At 37.6% G+C, this 23,448-nt stretch overlaps 3 protein-coding genes and 1 long non-coding RNA gene across 4 annotated transcripts in view; 2 read left to right on the top strand and 2 right to left on the bottom strand.

Annotated features, from left to right (window-relative positions):
* Positions 1-23,448, top strand: part of LOC139548778 (zinc finger protein ZFP2-like) — a 497,157-nt gene that overhangs the window by 112,230 nt on the left and 361,479 nt on the right. The window lies entirely within an intron of this gene.
* Positions 1-23,448, bottom strand: part of LOC139548755 (zinc finger protein ZFP2-like) — a 154,774-nt gene that overhangs the window by 84,681 nt on the left and 46,645 nt on the right. The gene's annotated exons all lie outside the window — the stretch shown is intronic.
* Positions 948-5,459, bottom strand: LOC139550418 (uncharacterized). The gene is made up of 2 exons (XR_011670032.1): positions 2,299-5,459; positions 948-2,197 (listed from the first exon to the last, which is right to left on the bottom strand). It is a non-coding gene; the product is annotated as an uncharacterized lncRNA (long non-coding RNA).
* On the top strand, positions 15,521-23,118 carry LOC139549735 (zinc finger protein 3-like). Its single transcript, XM_071360448.1, has 2 exons — positions 15,521-16,150; positions 20,643-23,118. The coding sequence occupies exons 1-2, from the start codon at positions 15,733-15,735 to the stop codon at positions 21,023-21,025; spliced, it is 801 nt and encodes a 266-aa protein (XP_071216549.1). The 5' UTR covers positions 15,521-15,732; the 3' UTR covers positions 21,026-23,118.

The raw sequence follows: 23,448 nt of genomic DNA, 5'->3' as shown, positions 1-23,448 counted from the left end.
TGTGTCAGGTCAACCTGTTACTGTTTCTCACGGTTTGGGTTGGTTAATGCCCCTTATAAAGCCGCTGAACAATTCCTGTTTAAGAGTGCACAAGATAACCCCCTGAATATTAAACAAAAATGACACCTATGCCAATTTTAGGGATGTTATGCTCGGCTTGTCATGAACCCAGTGACCAAAGCCTTGAAGAAGTTCTGTGTGAAGCTCCAGAATGTTTTAAAGGATTTTTGGGTACGAGTGAGGGCCGTATGTCTTACATATTCCACCCTGAGGATTCTACGGTAAAGATATTCACAGACAGTGGATCCAAACCCATTTATCAGGCAAAACCTGGGATTTTTTCTCCTGCTCTGGGGATGAGAGAATGGCTAAAGATGGGTGCGCGCGTGGGGGTGTGTGTGTGTGTGTGTGTGTGTGTGTGTTAGAAACAAGGTCCCTTCGCATTGTGGACATTTCAAGCTTTCAACAACAATAAAACAGCCATCTAAATAATGTTTCTAGGCCTAACACACTGTTGAGTTTCCTATTTAGTTGTCTTTATATGTACATGCACCGAGCTTCCAGGTGGCTCCAGCCTATGGTTGTTCGGTGCATGTACACCGGGGAGATTAGAACCCCAAAGAAAGATCCTAAAGGTAATTTCAGGTTTAGGTTTAGGGTATAATAACTTTAGTGAAACCGCATTTCACCCTATGTACAGACATAGAGAGCCAACACATAAAGGTGTAACAGGGATGAATGGATATTCAATGTACACCAGGGGTCTTATGTAACAAGCAATACGTGTTAAATATGGGGGCCACAGTCAATCATGACAGCCTCTTTAGGAAAGGCCTTTACTTATGACTTAAACAGAATAATTTTATACCCATCTTATTCATTAATGCTGTGGGATAAATCAGGTGTTTCTAGGTGGGCTTAAACAAATCTACAGTGAAACAAAAGTGTACATTTTACACATATGTTTATTGACTTTTAAAAAGATCACAGGAACATGACAGATATAGTGGAGATGTATGCTCCAAAAGCGGCTATTGGATATTCAATGTACAACAATAGTCTTATGTAACCAGCAATACGTGTTAAATATGGGCCACAGTCAATCAAGACAGCCTCTTTTTCGAAAGGCCTTTACTTATGACTTAAACAGAATAATTTTATACCCATCTTATTCATTAATGCTGTGGGATAAATCAGGTGTTTCTAGATGGGCTTAAACAAATCTACAGTGAAACAAAAGTGTACATTTTACACATATGTTTATTGACTTTTAAAAAGACCACAGGAACATGACCGATATAGTGGAGATGCATGCTACACAAATCTGCTAGTGGATATTCAATGTACAACAATAGTCTTAGGTAACAAGCAATACGTGTTAAATAAGGGCCACAGTCAATCATGACAGCCTCTTTATGAAAGGCCTTTACTTATGACTTAAACAGATTCATTTTCTACCCATCTTATTCATTAATGCTGTGGGATAAATCAGGTGTTTCTAGGTGGGCTTAAACAAATCTACAGTGAAACAAAAGTGTACATTTTACACATATGTTTATTGACTTTTAAAAAGACCACAGGAACATGACCGATATAGTGGAGATGCATGCTACACAAATCTGCTAGTGGATATTCAATGTACAACAATAGTCTTAGGTAACAAGCAATACGTGTTAAATAAGGGCCACAGTCAATCATGACAGCCTCTTTATGAAAGGCCTTTACTTATGACTTAAACAGATTCATTTTCTACCCATCTTATTCATTAATGCTGTGGGATAAATCAGGTGTTTCTAGGTGGGCTTAAACAAATCTACAGTGAAACAAAAGTGTACATTTTACACATATGTTTATTGACTTTTTAAAAAACCACAGGAACATGACCGATATAGTGGAGATGCATGCTACACAAATCTGCTAGGGGATATTCAATGTACAACAATAGTCTTAGGTAACAAGCAATACGGGTTAAATAAGGCCCACAGTCAATCATGACAGCCTCTTTATGAAAGGCCTTTACTTATGACTTAAACAGATTCATTTTATACCCATCTTATTCATTAATGCTGTGGGCATACCCCAGGATTTACATGCCGGACGGATTATCTACCCATGGAGGGAAAACTTACGGAGCTTTGAGGGAGTGTGCAAGCGTTTTAGCGATCGGATAATGGTCAGGGCTAACCAGGACCTATATCTGTAAGAAAGGCATAGTAAAAGACATTTATTATGAAAGGCTATAAACTGTATGTACTAAATATTGTGAATTAAATAAATGGTTTTAAAATTGTATCTCACCTTTTAACGATAGGAATAAGTCCTTTCCATCTATCACCAAGCATGCCCCCGGAGAAAAAAACTTGCGGAAAAAAAGCCATGTGCGCGCGTATGTGTGTGCGGGAGTGTGCTGTAGTGGCTGTGTGTGTGTGTTTCAAAAACAGAAAAAGGGGCGGGGTGTGTGTTCAAACGACCCCCATGCATCTGCGCTCAAGGCTCTTTCTCTCTCTCTCTCTCTCTCTCTCTCTCTCTCTCTCTATGCCGGGGGTCGTTTGAAACCAAGGTTTACACTATCCTGCAAAACAGATGCCTACCCCCCAACAAAAATATTGTGTCTTACGCCTCCTAAACACGAAGGCCTTTCAAAAACTATTTTTTTTAGGTGGGCTAAAAAGTCATTCATCCCAGCGATGTCGAGACCTCCCCAACCCCAGCATCTAGGTGCTAGCACCCCGGAGATTTTAGAATATCCAAAAGGATCCTAATGTTTAGACACCCCCAATCCCATGTGTTTGAAAAAAATTGCAGAGTAATCAAATATACCGGATAGCGCCCGAAAAAAAAAAAAAAAAACCCGTCACCCCCTGCTTTGTAAACTCATTCCGTACTATCACTACTTTTGAGCCAAGGCCGCAAACTTCTCAACGAGTCTAGTGAAACAGATAGTTTCCCACTCTGTTCGCATCGTTTTAGTGCAGTTCGTGAAAACGTATATATTAGATTTGGGATGCGGGGACTTGTTTGAACATTAATGATATTATTGTAATATTAAACAGGAGTAATAGGTGTTTTAAAACGATGACCAAAATTATTATTTTATTTAAGTCAAATGCACATATTCATGTAATTTAAAACGTTCGCAGGATATGCAACATTAAGCCAACTGCATTCCGGGGATAAATGATATGGAACCGCCTTCATTAGAATGGAATTCCGAAGAGCAACGGAGGGACACAGAATTTTACGAGATATCTATATGTCAACTGTATGTATTTTTTATGATAAAATGTACACCCGACATCGAAAATCAGACAACCCTGGAGGACATGATCGAAACGGAAGGGGTACCCCCGGAACATGAAGAGTAAAACATTGAATTCGGACGATTTCCCCGCTTCAAATGACATTTCGGAGGTCTATGATTTGCGGTTGTTTGTGATGGGCAGAAAACAGGTTAAGGAAAACTCCGAGCCTGAAACAACATTCAGTCATGCTATTCTAAAACAGGAAGACAACGATTTTTACAGATATTCAGAAACAGATGGACAATAATTATCATTATAATTTGTTTTTTAAATATATTTTTTTTTTAGGCCATATGTTAAATGGACGTATTCTTATAAGTTAAAATGTATCTATTTCGTATAAATACATGTTAACATTATCTAACGTCTGTATGATACCCAGAGGCTACAGGGCATAATGGATTGGGAACAGACAGATTTAGACGGGGATTCTCAGAAGCAAACTACGTCCGGTCCTTTACGTGCCCCTTCACTAATACACTATTTTCGGCGTAAATCCCCCCACCCGACTACGGAAGAGCAGATGAAACAGAGACAATTCTGCGGGCTTGTACTGAAGGCCTTAACCTAGCTCCAAACACAAGCCAGCAGACCAGGACAGATAAAACGATAGACGTTGAATCTTTCCTTCCTCATGGAACTTTTTTGAAGGGGAGTTGAATATTAGAGGTGATGTTTGTATATATATATATATTATCTAAGAATGATTGGTATTAATTCTAGGCCTTTACATGTATGTTTTTAAAAATGAAGGCTATTTATACAATGAAACATTGTTTTTATTCATACTGTTTGTAAACAATAGCTTCTGCCCCCTCGGGGTCTACTTGAACCGCTTATTAAATCAGACCTCTCAGACCAGAAAGTATGATTAGAAACCATGGCCAACTATATTCAATCTGTGATTAGAAGCGATAATTAGAAGCTATGACAAAACTATGATCAAACTATGATAATAAACTATGAACAACTATGAAGACAGGGCTGTATGTGTGTGAATGAGGAGCTATTATTTAAGGGTGTAATATTACTCTCTCTCTCTCTCTGCCAGGCTATGAAAAAGACAAGAGAAAGGACAGGGACTCCTGAATGTTGATAGGTCTTAGATTTTTATAGACAGGGTATCTGTAAAACACAATGTGACAACTAATGAAGATGCAAAAAGGGGTTTTCAGAAATATATTTGGTTGACAGATTTGTATTATTATAAAAAGTAATATAAAAATGATTAGAATCTTTAGTATTATTATGTTACATGCGAGACATACCCAGAAATGTCAGCGTAGACAACTTACAAGAATGTGTTTACCAGGCCGTGATGAAAACCTTTTAAAGGAGCTTTAATTCAAACATGCAAAGATATATATATGATACAATTACCAACGTTAAAAACTGTTGTTACAATATCACAAATAATGTTTCTCGGACTAACACACTGTAGAGTTTCCTATATACTAAAGAACAATCACTAAGACAAAACACAAAAAGTTGTAATACAATCAGTATACAGGGCATTCGATAGGGAATACAGGTACATTTTGAAAGATTATGATGTTGATGTGATTAAAAAAAAAAAATCATTTCTCAATTTAGGATAATACGGTTTATTTTATACTTTACTTAAATTGTATTATTTATCTTGCCTCATACCAGGCTAATACACTACCAAGCCATGCAAACAGCTAGGGAATTAACCCAGAACAGTTGTGGGTCTTTTTTTTTTTTTTTTTCTTTTTTTTTTTTTGAACAATAAATGATCAAGAATACCAATAGGCGTGATCTGATCCTCAAACCTATCACGACATCCTAGAATGCACAGACATATGCAAAACCATAAAACTCTGACAAGAAAACAATGAAAATCTTAACATGACTACAAGCCCTGCCATTATTTTTTAGTTACCATCCACCCAATGGTTGAATTTGGTACTTTTTCTATGTAGATGCACCGAGCCTCCAAGTGGCTGGAGACATACAACAGGCTAAAATAAAATGACCCAGTATGTGAAAAGCTGGGGGTCAAATGTATTTTTTATGTTTGGTTTTTGTTACAACCAACAGGGCTTCCTAACATTCGACATAACTAGTAAGCCTTACGCGGGAGATTAGTACTCATAAGTAATAGGGGGTAAGAAAGATCATAAAGGTCATTTCATATTTCGGTTTAGGGCATTAATAACTTTAGGGAAAACAATATTCACACTATGGGGATTATAAACATGGTAGAGAGCCATCACATCATGATGTAACAGGGATGAGTGGCGATTCAAAGTACAACAGGAGTCTTCTGGAAACTGCAATACGTGTTAAATATGTTTTACATACAGCCAAGACTGAGTGGTTTCACAAACTCCCTTTAAAGGTTTTGTAAGAAAGTTGTAACAGGCCTCATTCACCAGTCTAGAGATTAACCTAGAGACACCAAAAACATCAACGTTTAGAGCAGCTTGGAGATTATTCCCCATGTAAGGTGGGCAAAGAGCTGATTTACCTAACCCTGTACATACCAAAGGAATTTCCAGAGTTAGCAAACCCTGACACTGGGTATGATAACTCTGACTCGTATGTCTAAGGATTATTGTAGATGTTTACACCTGAGGGAGTTTACAGTAGGTCACTTAGATGTATAAAGGCAAAGAGAGCACCAAATTTACCTACGTGACCTCAAAGGACAGCCTACTTTATAATAGAGAATGCAGGGATGTGTACTGAACATGTACCCCTTATAAAACATAGCGATCTAAGGTCAAATGTATCTAAAGTTTTTAATGAAGTGGCCGCTGCATTTAATTTAGATTACTTCAACATAGTCTAGAACCAGTAAGACCATTGATTGAATGATCTGCTTTGTGCTATTGAGCAAGAGGCCTGACCCATTTCTATGTATAATACTTAGTTTTTACACGTATTCTATAATGATTGAAAGTCAATAAAGATTTGATGCAAAATAATGAAAGCATAATGTAGTTCATTCTGTGCTGTTCTACATTGTGGTGGGACAAACTTATGTTTTCCTGGAAGGGTAGGCTTTCATGAATGGGGTCAAAATAAAATATGCTAGAAGCGATAGAACCATGGATGTATTTCCCTGAAACCAAGTGTGAATATCATTGGTAACTCACGTATCATGGTCCAACGATAGGTGTTTCATTCTGTGGACTGAAAATAATTCTAATGATTGAAGTGTATGTACCTAATATGTTGTACTAGTATATACGTTAAGGTGACTTAAAAAAATAAAATAAAAAACATATTTATGTGTTAGTTCATTAAGAAGCTGAATATAAAAAATTATATAAAGATTCTTAATGAACTAACACATAAATATGTTTTTTATTTTATTTTTTTAAGTCACCTTAACGTATATACTAGTACAACATATTAGGTACATACACTTCAATCATTAGAATTATTTTCAGTCCACAGAATGAAACACCTATCGTTGGACCATGATACGTGAGTTACCAATGATATTCACACTTGGTTTCAGGGAAATACATCCATGGTTCTATCGCTTCTAGCATATTTTATTTTGACCCCATTCATGAAAGCCTACCCTTCCAGGAAAACATAAGTTTGTCCCACCACAATGTAGAACAGCACAGAATGAACTACATTATGCTTTCATTATTTTGCATCAAATCTTTATTGACTTTCAATCATTATAGAATACGTGTAAAAACTAAGTATTATACATAGAAATGGGTCAGGCCTCTTGCTCAATAGCACAAAGCAGATCATTCAATCAATGGTCTTACTGGTTCTAGACTATGTTGAAGTAATCTAAATTAAATGCAGCGGCCACTTCATTAAAAACTTTAGATACATTTGACCTTAGATCGCTATGTTTTATAAGGGGTACATGTTCAGTACACATCCCTGCATTCTCTATTATAAAGTAGGCTGTCCTTTGAGGTCACGTAGGTAAATTTGGTGCTCTCTTTGCCTTTATACATCTAAGTGACCTACTGTAAACTCCCTCAGGTGTAAACATCTACAATAATCCTTAGACATACGAGTCAGAGTTATCATACCCAGTGTCAGGGTTTGCTAACTCTGGAAATTCCTTTGGTATGTACAGGGTTAGGTAAATCAGCTCTTTGCCCACCTTACATGGGGAATAATCTCCAAGCTGCTCTAAACGTTGATGTTTTTGGTGTCTCTAGGTTAATCTCTAGACTGGTGAATGAGGCCTGTTACAACTTTCTTACAAAACCTTTAAAGGGAGTTTGTGAAACCACTCAGTCTTGGCTGTATGTAAAACATATTTAACACGTATTGCAGTTTCCAGAAGACTCCTGTTGTACTTTGAATCGCCACTCATCCCTGTTACATCATGATGTGATGGCTCTCTACCATGTTTATAATCCCCATAGTGTGAATATTGTTTTCCCTAAAGTTATTAATGCCCTAAACCGAAATATGAAATGACCTTTATGATCTTTCTTACCCCCTATTACTTATGAGTACTAATCTCCCGCGTAAGGCTTACTAGTTATGTCGAATGTTAGGAAGCCCTGTTGGTTGTAACAAAAACCAAACATAAAAAATACATTTGACCCCCAGCTTTTCACATACTGGGTCATTTTATTTTAGCCTGTTGTATGTCTCCAGCCACTTGGAGGCTCGGTGCATCTACATAGAAAAAGTACCAAATTCAACCATTGGGTGGATGGTAACTAAAAAATAATGGCAGGGCTTGTAGTCATGTTAAGATTTTCATTGTTTTCTTGTCAGAGTTTTATGGTTTTGCATATGTCTGTGCATTCTAGGATGTCGTGATAGGTTTGAGGATCAGATCACGCCTATTGGTATTCTTGATCATTTATTGTTCAAAAAAAAAAGACAAAAAAAAAAAAAAAGACCCACAACTGTTCTGGGTTAATTCCCTAGCTGTTTGCATGGCTTGGTAGTGTATTAGCCTGGTATGAGGCAAGATAAATAATACAATTTAAGTAAAGTATAAAATAAACCGTATTATCCTAAATTGAGAAATGATTTTTTTTTTTTAATCACATCAACATCATAATCTTTCAAAATGTACCTGTATTCCCTATCGAATGCCCTGTATACTGATTGTATTACAACTTTTTGTGTTTTGTCTTAGTGATTGTTCTTTAGTATATAGGAAACTCTACAGTGTGTTAGTCCGAGAAACATTATTTGTGATATTGTAACAACAGTTTTTAACGTTGGTAATTGTATCATATATATATCTTTGCATGTTTGAATTAAAGCTCCTTTAAAAGGTTTTCATCACGGCCTGGTAAACACATTCTTGTAAGTTGTCTACGCTGACATTTCTGGGTATGTCTCGCATGTAACATAATAATACTAAAGATTCTAATCATTTTTATATTACTTTTTATAATAATACAAATCTGTCAACCAAATATATTTCTGAAAACCCCTTTTTGCATCTTCATTAGTTGTCACATTGTGTTTTACAGATACCCTGTCTATAAAAATCTAAGACCTATCAACATTCAGGAGTCCCTGTCCTTTCTCTTGTCTTTTTCATAGCCTGGCAGAGAGAGAGAGAGAGTAATATTACACCCTTAAATAATAGCTCCTCATTCACACACATACAGCCCTGTCTTCATAGTTGTTCATAGTTTATTATCATAGTTTGATCATAGTTTTGTCATAGCTTCTAATTATCGCTTCTAATCACAGATTGAATATAGTTGGCCATGGTTTCTAATCATACTTTCTGGTCTGAGAGGTCTGATTTAATAAGCGGTTCAAGTAGACCCCGAGGGGGCAGAAGCTATTGTTTACAAACAGTATGAATAAAAACAATGTTTCATTGTATAAATAGCCTTCATTTTTAAAAACATACATGTAAAGGCCTAGAATTAATACCAATCATTCTTAGATAATATATATATATATACAAACATCACCTCTAATATTCAACTCCCCTTCAAAAAAGTTCCATGAGGAAGGAAAGATTCAACGTCTATCGTTTTATCTGTCCTGGTCTGCTGGCTTGTGTTTGGAGCTAGGTTAAGGCCTTCAGTACAAGCCCGCAGAATTGTCTCTGTTTCATCTGCTCTTCCGTAGTCGGGTGGGGGGATTTACGCCGAAAATAGTGTATTAGTGAAGGGGCACGTAAAGGACCGGACGTAGTTTGCTTCTGAGAATCCCCGTCTAAATCTGTCTGTTCCCAATCCATTATGCCCTGTAGCCTCTGGGTATCATACAGACGTTAGATAATGTTAACATGTATTTATACGAAATAGATACATTTTAACTTATAAGAATACGTCCATTTAACATATGGCCTAAAAAAAAAATATATTTAAAAAACAAATTATAATGATAATTATTGTCCATCTGTTTCTGAATATCTGTAAAAATCGTTGTCTTCCTGTTTTAGAATAGCATGACTGAATGTTGTTTCAGGCTCGGAGTTTTCCTTAACCTGTTTTCTGCCCATCACAAACAACCGCAAATCATAGACCTCCGAAATGTCATTTGAAGCGGGGAAATCGTCCGAATTCAATGTTTTACTCTTCATGTTCCGGGGGTACCCCTTCCGTTTCGATCATGTCCTCCAGGGTTGTCTGATTTTCGATGTCGGGTGTACATTTTATCATAAAAAATACATACAGTTGACATATAGATATCTCGTAAAATTCTGTGTCCCTCCGTTGCTCTTCGGAATTCCATTCTAATGAAGGCGGTTCCATATCATTTATCCCCGGAATGCAGTTGGCTTAATGTTGCATATCCTGCGAACGTTTTAAATTACATGAATATGTGCATTTGACTTAAATAAAATAATAATTTTGGTCATCGTTTTAAAACACCTATTACTCCTGTTTAATATTACAATAATATCATTAATGTTCAAACAAGTCCCCGCATCCCAAATCTAATATATACGTTTTCACGAACTGCACTAAAACGATGCGAACAGAGTGGGAAACTATCTGTTTCACTAGACTCGTTGAGAAGTTTGCGGCCTTGGCTCAAAAGTAGTGATAGTACGGAATGAGTTTACAAAGCAGGGGGTGACGGGTTTTTTTTTTTTTTTTTCGGGCGCTATCCGGTATATTTGATTACTCTGCAATTTTTTTCAAACACATGGGATTGGGGGTGTCTAAACATTAGGATCCTTTTGGATATTCTAAAATCTCCGGGGTGCTAGCACCTAGATGCTGGGGTTGGGGAGGTCTCGACATCGCTGGGATGAATGACTTTTTAGCCCACCTAAAAAAAATAGTTTTTGAAAGGCCTTCGTGTTTAGGAGGCGTAAGACACAATATTTTTGTTGGGGGGTAGGCATCTGTTTTGCAGGATAGTGTAAACCTTGGTTTCAAACGACCCCCGGCATAGAGAGAGAGAGAGAGAGAGAGAGAGAGAGAGAGAGAAAGAGCCTTGAGCGCAGATGCATGGGGGTCGTTTGAACACACACCCCGCCCCTTTTTCTGTTTTTGAAACACACACACACAGCCACTACAGCACACTCCCGCACACACATACGCGCGCACATGGCTTTTTTTCCGCAAGTTTTTTTCTCCGGGGGCATGCTTGGTGATAGATGGAAAGGACTTATTCCTATCGTTAAAAGGTGAGATACAATTTTAAAACCATTTATTTAATTCACAATATTTAGTACATACAGTTTATAGCCTTTCATAATAAATGTCTTTTACTATGCCTTTCTTACAGATATAGGTCCTGGTTAGCCCTGACCATTATCCGATCGCTAAAACGCTTGCACACTCCCTCAAAGCTCCGTAAGTTTTCCCTCCATGGGTAGATAATCCGTCCGGCATGTAAATCCTGGGGTATGCCCACAGCATTAATGAATAAGATGGGTATAAAATGAATCTGTTTAAGTCATAAGTAAAGGCCTTTCATAAAGAGGCTGTCATGATTGACTGTGGGCCTTATTTAACCCGTATTGCTTGTTACCTAAGACTATTGTTGTACATTGAATATCCCCTAGCAGATTTGTGTAGCATGCATCTCCACTATATCGGTCATGTTCCTGTGGTTTTTTAAAAAGTCAATAAACATATGTGTAAAATGTACACTTTTGTTTCACTGTAGATTTGTTTAAGCCCACCTAGAAACACCTGATTTATCCCACAGCATTAATGAATAAGATGGGTAGAAAATGAATCTGTTTAAGTCATAAGTAAAGGCCTTTCATAAAGAGGCTGTCATGATTGACTGTGGCCCTTATTTAACACGTATTGCTTGTTACCTAAGACTATTGTTGTACATTGAATATCCACTAGCAGATTTGTGTAGCATGCATCTCCACTATATCGGTCATGTTCCTGTGGTCTTTTTAAAAGTCAATAAACATATGTGTAAAATGTACACTTTTGTTTCACTGTAGATTTGTTTAAGCCCACCTAGAAACACCTGATTTATCCCACAGCATTAATGAATAAGATGGGTAGAAAATGAATCTGTTTAAGTCATAAGTAAAGGCCTTTCATAAAGAGGCTGTCATGATTGACTGTGGCCCTTATTTAACACGTATTGCTTGTTACCTAAGACTATTGTTGTACATTGAATATCCACTAGCAGATTTGTGTAGCATGCATCTCCACTATATCGGTCATGTTCCTGTGGTCTTTTTAAAAGTCAATAAACATATGTGTAAAATGTACACTTTTGTTTCACTGTAGATTTGTTTAAGCCCATCTAGAAACACCTGATTTATCCCACAGCATTAATGAATAAGATGGGTATAAAATTATTCTGTTTAAGTCATAAGTAAAGGCCTTTCGAAAAAGAGGCTGTCTTGATTGACTGTGGCCCATATTTAACACGTATTGCTGGTTACATAAGACTATTGTTGTACATTGAATATCCAATAGCCGCTTTTGGAGCATACATCTCCACTATATCTGTCATGTTCCTGTGATCTTTTTAAAAGTCAATAAACATATGTGTAAAATGTACACTTTTGTTTCACTGTAGATTTGTTTAAGCCCACCTAGAAACACCTGATTTATCCCACAGCATTAATGAATAAGATGGGTATAAAATTATTCTGTTTAAGTCATAAGTAAAGGCCTTTCCTAAAGAGGCTGTCATGATTGACTGTGGCCCCCATATTTAACACGTATTGCTTGTTACATAAGACCCCTGGTGTACATTGAATATCCATTCATCCCTGTTACACCTTTATGTGTTGGCTCTCTATGTCTGTACATAGGGTGAAATGCGGTTTCACTAAAGTTATTATACCCTAAACCTAAACCTGAAATTACCTTTAGGATCTTTCTTTGGGGTTCTAATCTCCCCGGTGTACATGCACCGAACAACCATAGGCTGGAGCCACCTGGAAGCTCGGTGCATGTACATATAAAGACAACTAAATAGGAAACTCAACAGTGTGTTAGGCCTAGAAACATTATTTAGATGGCTGTTTTATTGTTGTTGAAAGCTTGAAATGTCCACAATGCGAAGGGACCTTGTTTCTAACACACACACACACACACACACACACACACCCCCACGCGCGCACCCATCTTTAGCCATTCTCTCATCCCCAGAGCAGGAGAAAAAATCCCAGGTTTTGCCTGATAAATGGGTTTGGATCCACTGTCTGTGAATATCTTTACCGTAGAATCCTCAGGGTGGAATATGTAAGACATACGGCCCTCACTCGTACCCAAAAATCCTTTAAAACATTCTGGAGCTTCACACAGAACTTCTTCAAGGCTTTGGTCACTGGGTTCATGACAAGCCGAGCATAACATCCCTAAAATTGGCATAGGTGTCATTTTTGTTTAATATTCAGGGGGTTATCTTGTGCACTCTTAAACAGGAATTGTTCAGCGGCTTTATAAGGGGCATTAACCAACCCAAACCGTGAGAAACAGTAACAGGTTGACCTGACACATGGTCACTTACTCAACCCCACCAACCCCCCTGGGCATGCACCCTTCTACATGACATAGGGTCATAAATCATTACATAGGGTCATAAATCAGGCTTGGGTCATCAATCATTAACGGCCTGTCAAATGGACCCTTACTCACCCCATAGCCCCCACCTAACCAGGCTTGCCTGACCAGAAGACATGCACACGTCATCACTACATAGGGTTCACATAGAGTTCACATAGAGTTCACATAGGGTCATCAATCAAAATTTTGACACGTCACATCTACTTTAATCTCTCTACTAAGATACAGTAGAATAGGATAGAATACAGTATATACATATGAGATGAGTAATGCCAGATATGTAAACATGCAGGAGATCCACGAAGGAAAGACAGTGATGGTGCTCAGTGATGTTGTTGTAAATGGTGGGGAACAACCAATTTCGGCATTTTTAAAATAATTTTACCCCCGTTTTTTCTCCACAATTTCGATATTGTGATGTCTACAGTGCTGTTGGCTGGTCGTCATTGACCTTGCGTAGGCTTAAACACTGGTATACATTGATATTTAAGGCCATTTTGGGTAAAATGCCATTTTATCTCTGTTCTGTTTTAGTCAGGTCGGTAAATAAATATCAACTACGGTCCCCTTCTCATTTGCTTTTAACAAAAAATTAGAACAGGTAGAATTGTTACTCAGCTCCGTGGTCCTGGAATTCTCTCCTGAACATTTAAAAATTTGATGATCTAGTTTCGTTGGTGGAGCTTAAACACTTGATCGATGTATAGAAAAGTGTAATTGTTTTAAGGACAGCTGTTTTTAGTCAAGACTTTTGTGTTTTTAACGTAAAATGTTATTGTTGTACTGCATGTGTGTTAATAGCTTTGTTTAATGCTGTGTACGTAAGTTGTTTTGTCTGAAACGTTGTTCCCCCTGCTGCTATTGGACCAGGTCTCTTTTGGAAAAGAGATGTTATCTCAATGAGAAAAATCTGTATAAATAAAGGTAAAATAAAAAATACAAATATTGAATATATCTATATATTATATAATAATAATATAATATATATCGAAGGTCGAGTCATGCGTCCTCTGAAACATGACCAGCCAAACTGCGCTTCTTAACAGCTACCCGCTTAACCCGGAAGATGCACCAATATGTTGGAGGAAACACTGTTCACCTGACGGCCGAGGTCAGCTTCTTAACAGCTACCCGCTTAACCCGGAAGATGCACCAATATGTCGGAGGAAACACTGTTCACCTGACGGCTGAGGTCAGCCTGCAGGCGCCACAAGGATTCGCTAGAGTAGTAAAGCCCCCCCCCCCGGCCAAACCCTCCCCGGCCAAACCCTCCCCTAACCTGGGCAACGCTTGGCCTATAGTGTGTTGCCCTATGGGACTCCCGATCACAGCAGGTTATGGTACAGCCCGGGATCAAACCCGGGTCTGTAGTGATGCCTCTAGCCCTTCGATGCAGGACCTTCGACCGCTGCGCTACTCGGGTATAACTTTTTTTAACAAATTCTGATGGTTGTTAAAAGTGGGAGTTTGACATTATTACCGTTATATCAACACACTGGACACTCCCAACTATCAATCTCTTTGGCACCGTAGACATCAAGTCACTTGACAATAATGTTTCATACAACATTGCATTCCATGTTTGAAAGGTCATTTTCATTGAAGACAATCAAAGTTAACATTCCATAAAATTTAAATTCAAGGCTGAGGCTCAAATAGTCGCCTTTCCCTTTTAATAGCCGGGCAATGGCACACATTATAGCAAATACATTTTGGGTCTAAATTAAAGGAGCTACAATTATAGTTTAATTACATGTTTTAAATAAAATTTCCATAATATCTGCATTAATAGTGGAATGATCGTGTTTCACAATATTTCTAAACATAAAAATATATTCTCTATCTTCTATTGTGTTATTGACTGAATGTTTGTTCATGTGTAACTCTGTGTTGTTATTTTTGTCGAACTGCTTTGCTTTATCTTGGCCAGGTTGCAGTTGTAAATGAGAACTTGTTCTCAACTGGCCGACCTGGTTAAATAAAGGAGAAATAAATAACACATAATAATACATAAACATGTAGGAGCAGTATAAACCTAGTCTGTTCATTATATACATCTACATGATGTATTGTTACAATATTCTTATTTAATGGAGAAGAAAAAACGTTTCCCTAAACTTCTTTATAATATTATAATTCAATGAAGAAGAAAAAAGTTTTCCCTCCTCAACTGCGTTTCCTCCCTCCAGACAGCAGATGGCGATATGTGTCTTTCAGGCGATGTTTCTAGTGTGACGTATAATCTAGTCGACGGAACACTTCTTCAACAACTGCAGCCTCCTCGGTAGCTCGCTGGCCAACAAAGTTGGAACATTCAAGTTATTTAGACAATTTCGTGGTTTATTTGCCACTATGATTTAAACATACTTATGTGGAAACAACTAGCTACCGCATTTAATGTAATATTTACGTTGTAAGTCAACTAGCTGGCTGGTTAAGTTAGCACTAGTCTAGTCGCTAATGCTAACTAGCTATTATCCCCGACCATGAGTTCACTAAGCTACTCTCCTCCTGCTAAAGACGAGAAGGTCTGCTGGACGGAGAAAGAAGCTCTCGTGAAAGAGGAGGAGGAAGAGGAGGATATCACAGTAAAACAAGAAGTAGAGGTTGAGGCTGTTACAGTTAAAGAAGAAGAGAAAAACGTTTCAGTGAAAAAAGAGGAAGACGCGTTCAGAGTGAAAGAGGAGGAGGACGTTACAGTAAAAGAAGAGGAGGAAGAGAAAGTGGAGGATGCAGTTTTTGGAGTGAAAGAGGAGGGGGAGGAGATGACTGTCACATCCAAAACGGAGGAGGAAACTGGATTTCTGGGCCCGGTTTCCCAAACGCATCTTAAGGCATCCAGTGGTTCTAACGATGAACTTAGCCATAAGATGGTTTTGAGAAACCGGGCCGTGATTACCACTGGTAAGTACTGTCTCAAATACAGAGGCACAAACTCTGCAGTTGTTGAACTGATGTTTGGTGTTAAAGGGGAAATCTGCAATTGCTACATCCATATTTTGACTTTTAAATTATTTATTTATAGCCATTGATTCTTGAAGAATATAACACATGCCTCATGAGCTTAGTTCAACTGTTGTACCCCATCAGAACCCAGAATAAGCTTTTTTTACTCCAATGTTTAGAAACAATGTAAATCAACAATAACAAAGCTGTAATTCCACCACTGTTTTGGTAATAAGATGATGGGGATGGAGACATTTAACTACTCTCAAATTCATAGACAGACCTATGGATGCATCCATCCCCATCATCTTATTACCAAAACAGTGGTGGAATTACAGCTTTGTTATTGTTTGAACTGCAGATTGCTGGGTTGTGTGGGTTTTATAAACAGCAACAAAATGGCTGCCCAGAGACTTGGTTTGGTAAACAGCTGAGGGATGGGGAAAGGAGAAGTGTAACCACTCAAATTCATAGTGAAAGCTATTGTAGAAACCGTAACTCAACACCTAGCAACCTCGTCAAGAAGTTCAGACATCTTGGCGTAACAGTTATAAGGTGTTGGCTTGACAGTCGCTGGGCACAGGTTTGAGTCCAGCTCAGGGATACCCCCTGAATTCACTCCACTATGAATACAAGGACTGGCCATCCATGATGTCATAGTGATAGTTTAACCAGGTTTCTAGGCTATATAGTATATTCTAGAATTCATCCATGATGTCATAATGATAGTTTAACTAGGTTATATAGTATATTCTAGAATTCATCCATGATGTCATAATGATAGTTTAACCAGGTTTCTAGGTTAAATAGTATATTCTAGAATTCATCCATGATGTCATAATGATAATTTAACCAGGTTTCTAGGATATATAGTATATTCTAGAATTCATCCATGATGTCATAATGATAGTTTAACCAGGTTTCTAGGCTATATAGTATATTCTATAATTTCCAGTGAAGATTTCCTGTGGGGGTCAAATTGTTAGAACTGTTATAAGTCATTGTATAATATTCAGCCAATTTATTTTCATGCCATTACATCAATATACTGTAACAGTTTAATTTAATTTGTAATAGTATCTCAAAATCATTGTCTGTGATTAATCTACATTCTATCTAAATCTAAATGAAAATTATACAAATCTAAAAGTAACTTTTATAGCCCACTATGTAAAAGATAGCCTACATAAAGCCAACACATAAAAACATTGCATTCTGCATTTAGAAAATATCCTGATAAAAATATCCTAGAAATCACTTTGGCTGCACATGGCCTGTCTACAACAAACTTGAAACATTGTATAAAATATTCTGGGCCCTCAGTGTTTCCCGGCCAGTGAGTTTGGGACAGACACAGCTGTCGGCTATTTGTGCAATGGATAAGAAGTAATCAGGTATTTTATGACATTTCCACTGGATCAGAGCATTACATTTTTTCCTTTCATGATGAGTGGTTATCGAAAGGGCGAGGGCTGGAAATATTTTTCAAATACTTTGAGGAACTATTGTCATTTGAAATTGATTTTGATTAGACTTTGTTTACATGCTGTTAGAGGTGAAGAGAAATGTGCTTTGAGAAGCTCCACAACTCATTAGTGGTGGTGCGTTAAGACAATCAGAAATACTATCAGACATCCCCAAATGGGCACATTTATAGGCCTTCATTTGCGCTCAGGCCATGTAGACTAGTCCTACTTCTATATGTGTTGTCAGGTAGACTAGTCCTACTTTTTGTTAATCAGGTGTGCGTCCTTACTCAACATTGACAGGAGTGTTTCAAATGAAAGACAATGAATAAATTGACAAAACTGACGCATTTAGTGTCTTCTTATGTTACGCTGGGAAAACAGTTTTCATGGACACAGAAATTCCAAATCATTTCAGAGTTTGCAAAGTCCAATGTTTCTAACCGAGAGTCACCTTAACTTTATTGACAACACCCAAATGGATACTGTCATTAACGCGGTTCTTCAATAATTACACATCATTCTTAATACTGTAGCTGTTTAGTTAGTCACATGTTCATCTATCATCAGCTGATCCAGGAAATCATTTTCTGAATGACAGTCACATGACAAACATCACAACATGCAACAACAACCAAAGTGCTTCTTCATTCATTACTCTGGTAAAGACAGTTATGCCGTGCTCCACGTTGGATCCAACATCCCTAACAAATTGATGTTTATAATGTTATTGTCTGCTTGATTTACTGTAGGGTCTCGTTAGTCTGTTTACACACAGAGATACTTGGCTCATAATGTGTAGAGAACTGTTCCTTGATGGATAGGCTATTGTACAACACACAGAGCTATTTTCCTATATTCAGGACATTTAGAATGCCAACACATTACAGAGTAGCCTAGTGGGATTATTCACAAAATTATCTCGTGACCAGGTTATGAAATGTCACGACAAAGACATTTTAGTTTCCATGTTTCACCTGAAATATTAAATTGTTTATAGTCCTAGGTCTATGTTATTGTTAGGTGAAGTTATGGGTCCTACAGTAGGTCTATGTTATTGTTAGGTGAAGTTATGGGTTCTACAGTAGGTCTATGTTGTTATTAGGTGAAGTTATGGGTCCTACAGTAGGTCTATGTTATTGTTTGGTGAAGTTATGGGCCAATTTGTCAAACACTTAGTGTACAAACCCTCATTGTCAGGCTGATGGCAAAGCCTAAGAACATTTTACTGGTTGAAGTGTTTCAGTTTAAAGCAATTGATTTGCCGCAATAACACACAGATATTAAGCAGGAGATTCAAATGAGCCTTACAATTATAATCCAAAGTAATGTGAAATGCACTTATAAGCAACCTGGAAATGGAGGCTATTTTTGCTGTCAGCCTATGAGAACTCCCCTGAGTTTTCCCCCACGGTGGTGAATTAGTGAATAGACACAGAACTTAATGTGAGTTTCCTTGAGTAGCACTCCTGATCTTGTGCTGTAATATTCAGAATACATTGTGAAAACTAAAATCTTTGCTCACCATTTTTGCTCCAGGCAGATATACTACATCCATAACTAGTGGTTTCCTCATTACCAGATATACTACATCCATAACTAGTGGTTTCCTCATTAGCAGATATACTACATCCATAACTGGCGGTTTCCTCATTAGCAGATATACTACATCTATAACTAGCGGTTTCCTCATTACCAGATATACTACATCCATAACTAGTGGTTTCCTCATTACCAGATATACTACATCCATAACTAGTGGTTTCTTCATTACCAGATATACTACATCCATAACTAGTGGTTTCCTTTTTACCAGATATACTATATCCATAACTAGTGGTTTCCTCATTACCAGATATACTACATCCATAACTAGTGGTTTCCTCATTACCAGATATACTACATCCATAACTAGTGGTTTCCTCATTACCAGATATACTACATCCATAACTAGTGGTTTCCTCATTAGCAGATATACTACATCCATAACTAGTGGTTTCCTCATTACCAGATATACTACATCCATAACTAGTGGTTTCCTCATTACCAGATATACTACATCCATAACTAGTGGTTTCCTCATTACCAGATATACTACATCCATAACTAGTGGTTTCCTCATTACCAGATATACTACATCCATAACTAGTGGTTTCCTCATTAGCAGATATACTACATCCATAACTAGCGGTTTCCTCATTACCAGATATACTACATCCATAACTAGTGGTTTCCTCATTACCAGATATACTACATCCATAACTAGTGGTTTCCTCATTACCAGATATACTACATCCATAACTATCGGTTTCCTCATTAGCAGGGAGGAGTTTCTACAACCAAATTGTAAGTAAAGCATTTCACTGTAAAGTCTAAGTTGGTGTCTTGACGGATTTGTAAAAAAACACTATACAGTGGGGAGAAGAAGTATTTGATACACTTACGATTTTGCAGGTTTTCCTACTTACAAAGCATGTAGAGGTCTGTAATTTGTATCATAGGTACACTTCAACTGTGAGAGACGGAATCTAAAACAGAAATCCAGAAAATCACATTGTATGATTTTTAAGTAATTAATTTGCATTTTATTGCATTTTTTTTGCTCTAATCAGATATAGTACATCCATAACTATCGGTCTCCTCATTAGCAGGGAGGAGTTTCTACAACCAAATTGCATGTGCATCGCCCTCGTGCCGCAATTTTATTAAACACAGAAAGGGGCTTATATTGGAGACCAAAAGTCGTCTGGCACAGTGCTTAGAGTTTCAACAACATGAATAACTTATTTCTAGTCTACAATCATCGATGTTACTACTAAAATATGACTATTATTGCTCATTTTAAGACAATTGTCAAATAATTTTAACATTCATTACAGACGTCAATTGCTGTACAACATCATGGCTACGCTGTTGGCATCACCTTTTACAGTGGATTTCCGCTGTTGTGGGCCTTTAATCATCTGACTTTGTTGTTCACCCAGGAGAGAGACGGGACTATCGTGGATCCTCTGGGGAGCCTCAACAACCTCATGATGCTGACGAGGCAGAGAAGAGTCTCTCCACATCAGAACACCTCAAGAAACACCTGCAGAGATCCACAGGGAAGAGAACTCACTACTGCTCTGACTGTGGGAAGAGATTCACCTCCTCAGGCATTAAAATTCATCAGAGAATCCACACAGGAGAGAAACCTTATAGCTGTGATCAATGTGGGAAGAGTTTCGGTCAATCTGGAGCGCTGACAGTGCACAAGAGAATACACACAGGAGAGAAACCTTACAAATGTGATCAATGTGGGAAGAGTTTTGGTCGATCTGGAGAGCTGACAGTGCACAAGAGAATACACACAGGAGAGAAATCGTAAAGCTGTGATCAATGTGGGAAGAGTTTTACTAGATCTGGCCATCTGACTTTACACCAGAGAACACACACTGGAGATAAACCTTATAGCTGTGATCAATGTGGGAAGAGTTTTACTAGATCTGACTCTCTGACTATACACCAAAGAATACACACAGGAGAGAAAACGTATAGCTTTGATCAATGTGGGAAGAGTTTTTGTCATTCTAGCTCTCTTACAGTGCACCAGAGAACACACACAGGAGAGAAATCGTAAAGCTGTGATCAATGTGGGAAGAGTTTTACTAGATCTGGCCATCTGACTTTACACCAGAGAACACACACTGGAGATAAACCTTATAGCTGTGATCAATGTGGGAAGAGTTTTAGTACATCTAGCAATCTGACAGTGCACCAGAGATCACACACAGGAGAGAAATCTTATAGGTGTGACCAGAGCTAATCTGATAAAAGATCTCTGACTAAACATCAGAAAATAGATGAAGCAGTTGTTTCATGATGTCAATGAATTAATGTCACAATGTAGAATGTTTTAACATTGTAGTAGGAGTATTTTAATGATGTCACAATGTAGAATGTTTTAACATTGTAGTAGGAGTATTCTAATGATGTCACAATGTAGAACCCTAAATGTTTGTCCCCTGTTCTATTGATTTCAACATGATATGGATATTAGCCTCAGGGGGAAAATCCAGGCTCTGAATTGAAAGAGTACTATTTATGAGAGTACACATTATGTACACATTATTCCCAGATTCAGTGTGGTTTTTGAGCTGCTAGTTTTAACAGGACGTGCAACCTCATCTCCCTCCTGTCACACAAATGATTTTAGCATGATATCGATGAGTTATGACAAATTAGTGTTGCGTTCCTTTGTTTAGCGACCCCCTACATTTAAATGCATTGCAACATCACGTACAACCTGATTTCCCCCCTAATCGATATCAGTGATTTATTGCTACTTGTCAAAACAGCGTTTCTGGTGCTTGTGCAGTTTATAAGGAGCTTGTTTAAAAAAAATACAAGAAATATGATTATTGTGGCAGATGTTTGTGTAAATAGCACATGTTATGTTTAGGTTTTCAATTTATCCCAAACTGTTTCTGCATATTGGTTATTGATTTGGACACGTTAAAACTGTGTTTTGACATTGAGGCTATCCCACCTAGCACAATGTAATTGAAAAGACGTTGAAAATAAGACTATGCAATCAAAAAAAAATGTATATATTTTTTATTATACCACGCCTTACCATTAAGTTAATTATTGACAATACATATTAACAAAGGGGTGTCCATTTGGTTTTGATCATTCATATTTACAATTCATGTAACTTTTAGTAATCATAATTATTTATGCAATCAACTGACAATTTTCGGGTATAATTATATTGACATTGTTGCCCTTCTTTTAGAATATCAGGGTTAATTCTCAGATGTGCCAACCCAAATGTACTAGAGCATGACATTGGGGACTGGGCCCCGATCCAACAACATGCCTATCGAGTGAACTCTGAAAAGAGAGAGAAGCTCCGCAGTGATTTGGAAAGTTACTATGGTTATTGCAGGAGTTTCCTCTTGAAATCAGACATGTCCATGGTAAGGACAACTTTGTTGCTGATTGTTTCAAGGGTGGGCAGTCATAGTTTTGCGTTTAGCCATTGCGTTGCCATGGATCACAATTTATTTTGACTGCACGGTTTTCCGTATTGGAGATGAGTTTTGTTTGGGCTCGTTCCAAGGGGACGAGAGTTCTAGAAGCTAGTGAGTTTTAGGATTCTATAGAATGAAAAAGGAGAAAAAAATAATACGATTGTATATTATTATTTAGAAATACGTGTTTTTTCTTGTTTTTAATTGTTGACAGCCAGTAGACACTATGTTTATATTGTAGAAGGTGAAGCATTGTAGTTGATTATAATGTGAAATGGAAGTTGTTTTCTGTTGGTGGTGAGCAAACTTGTCCAACAAAAATTATAGGATTTATTTGTTGTCTTAAGGGGAAAGGTGTTCCAGGCTTTTGTTTTTCCATTTATGTTTTGAGGTTGGACTTTAGCACGTATAGCTCGTTAACACGTATAGCTCGTTAGCACGTATAGCTCGTTAGCACGTATAAAAAAAACACCAGTTCTTTTGTTTGCCTCTTCTTGGGCAGATTTAATGGGTCTCATGGTGGGTGACTTTTGTGTCCCAGTTGTTGTTACTAGTCAACTTTCAGTGTACACTGAGAACAAAACTGCAACATTATGTTATAATGCTTTTATTGGATCAAATGGTTGTTTTATGCAACAGAATAGAGGTTTCTTAGAACTATTGTGTCTGTGTGTTCTACTGAGGACGGGCCTCTGGGAGAACACACTGACAGGACATTTACAATGTCTTTTGGGTGATAAAACCTAAAGAGACCGCATTCCAGAGCATGAGTTAA

Source organism: Salvelinus alpinus, chromosome 2, assembly GCF_045679555.1.
Source record: "Salvelinus alpinus chromosome 2, SLU_Salpinus.1, whole genome shotgun sequence".
NCBI lineage: Eukaryota > Metazoa > Chordata > Actinopteri > Salmoniformes > Salmonidae > Salvelinus > Salvelinus alpinus.
This window is presented reverse-complemented; position numbering and strand designations above follow the sequence as displayed.

What these genes read in the sequence shown, in the direction of transcription:
- LOC139549735 (XM_071360448.1), top strand. Translation starts at nt 15,733, where the DNA reads ATGAGTTCACTAAGCTACTCTCCTCCTGCTAAAGACGAGAAGGTCTGC. An exon ending in CCGGGCCGTGATTACCACTG is followed by an intron (nt 16,151 to 20,642) that starts GTAAGTACTGTC and finishes TTGTTCACCCAG; the next exon opens with GAGAGAGACGGGACTATCGT.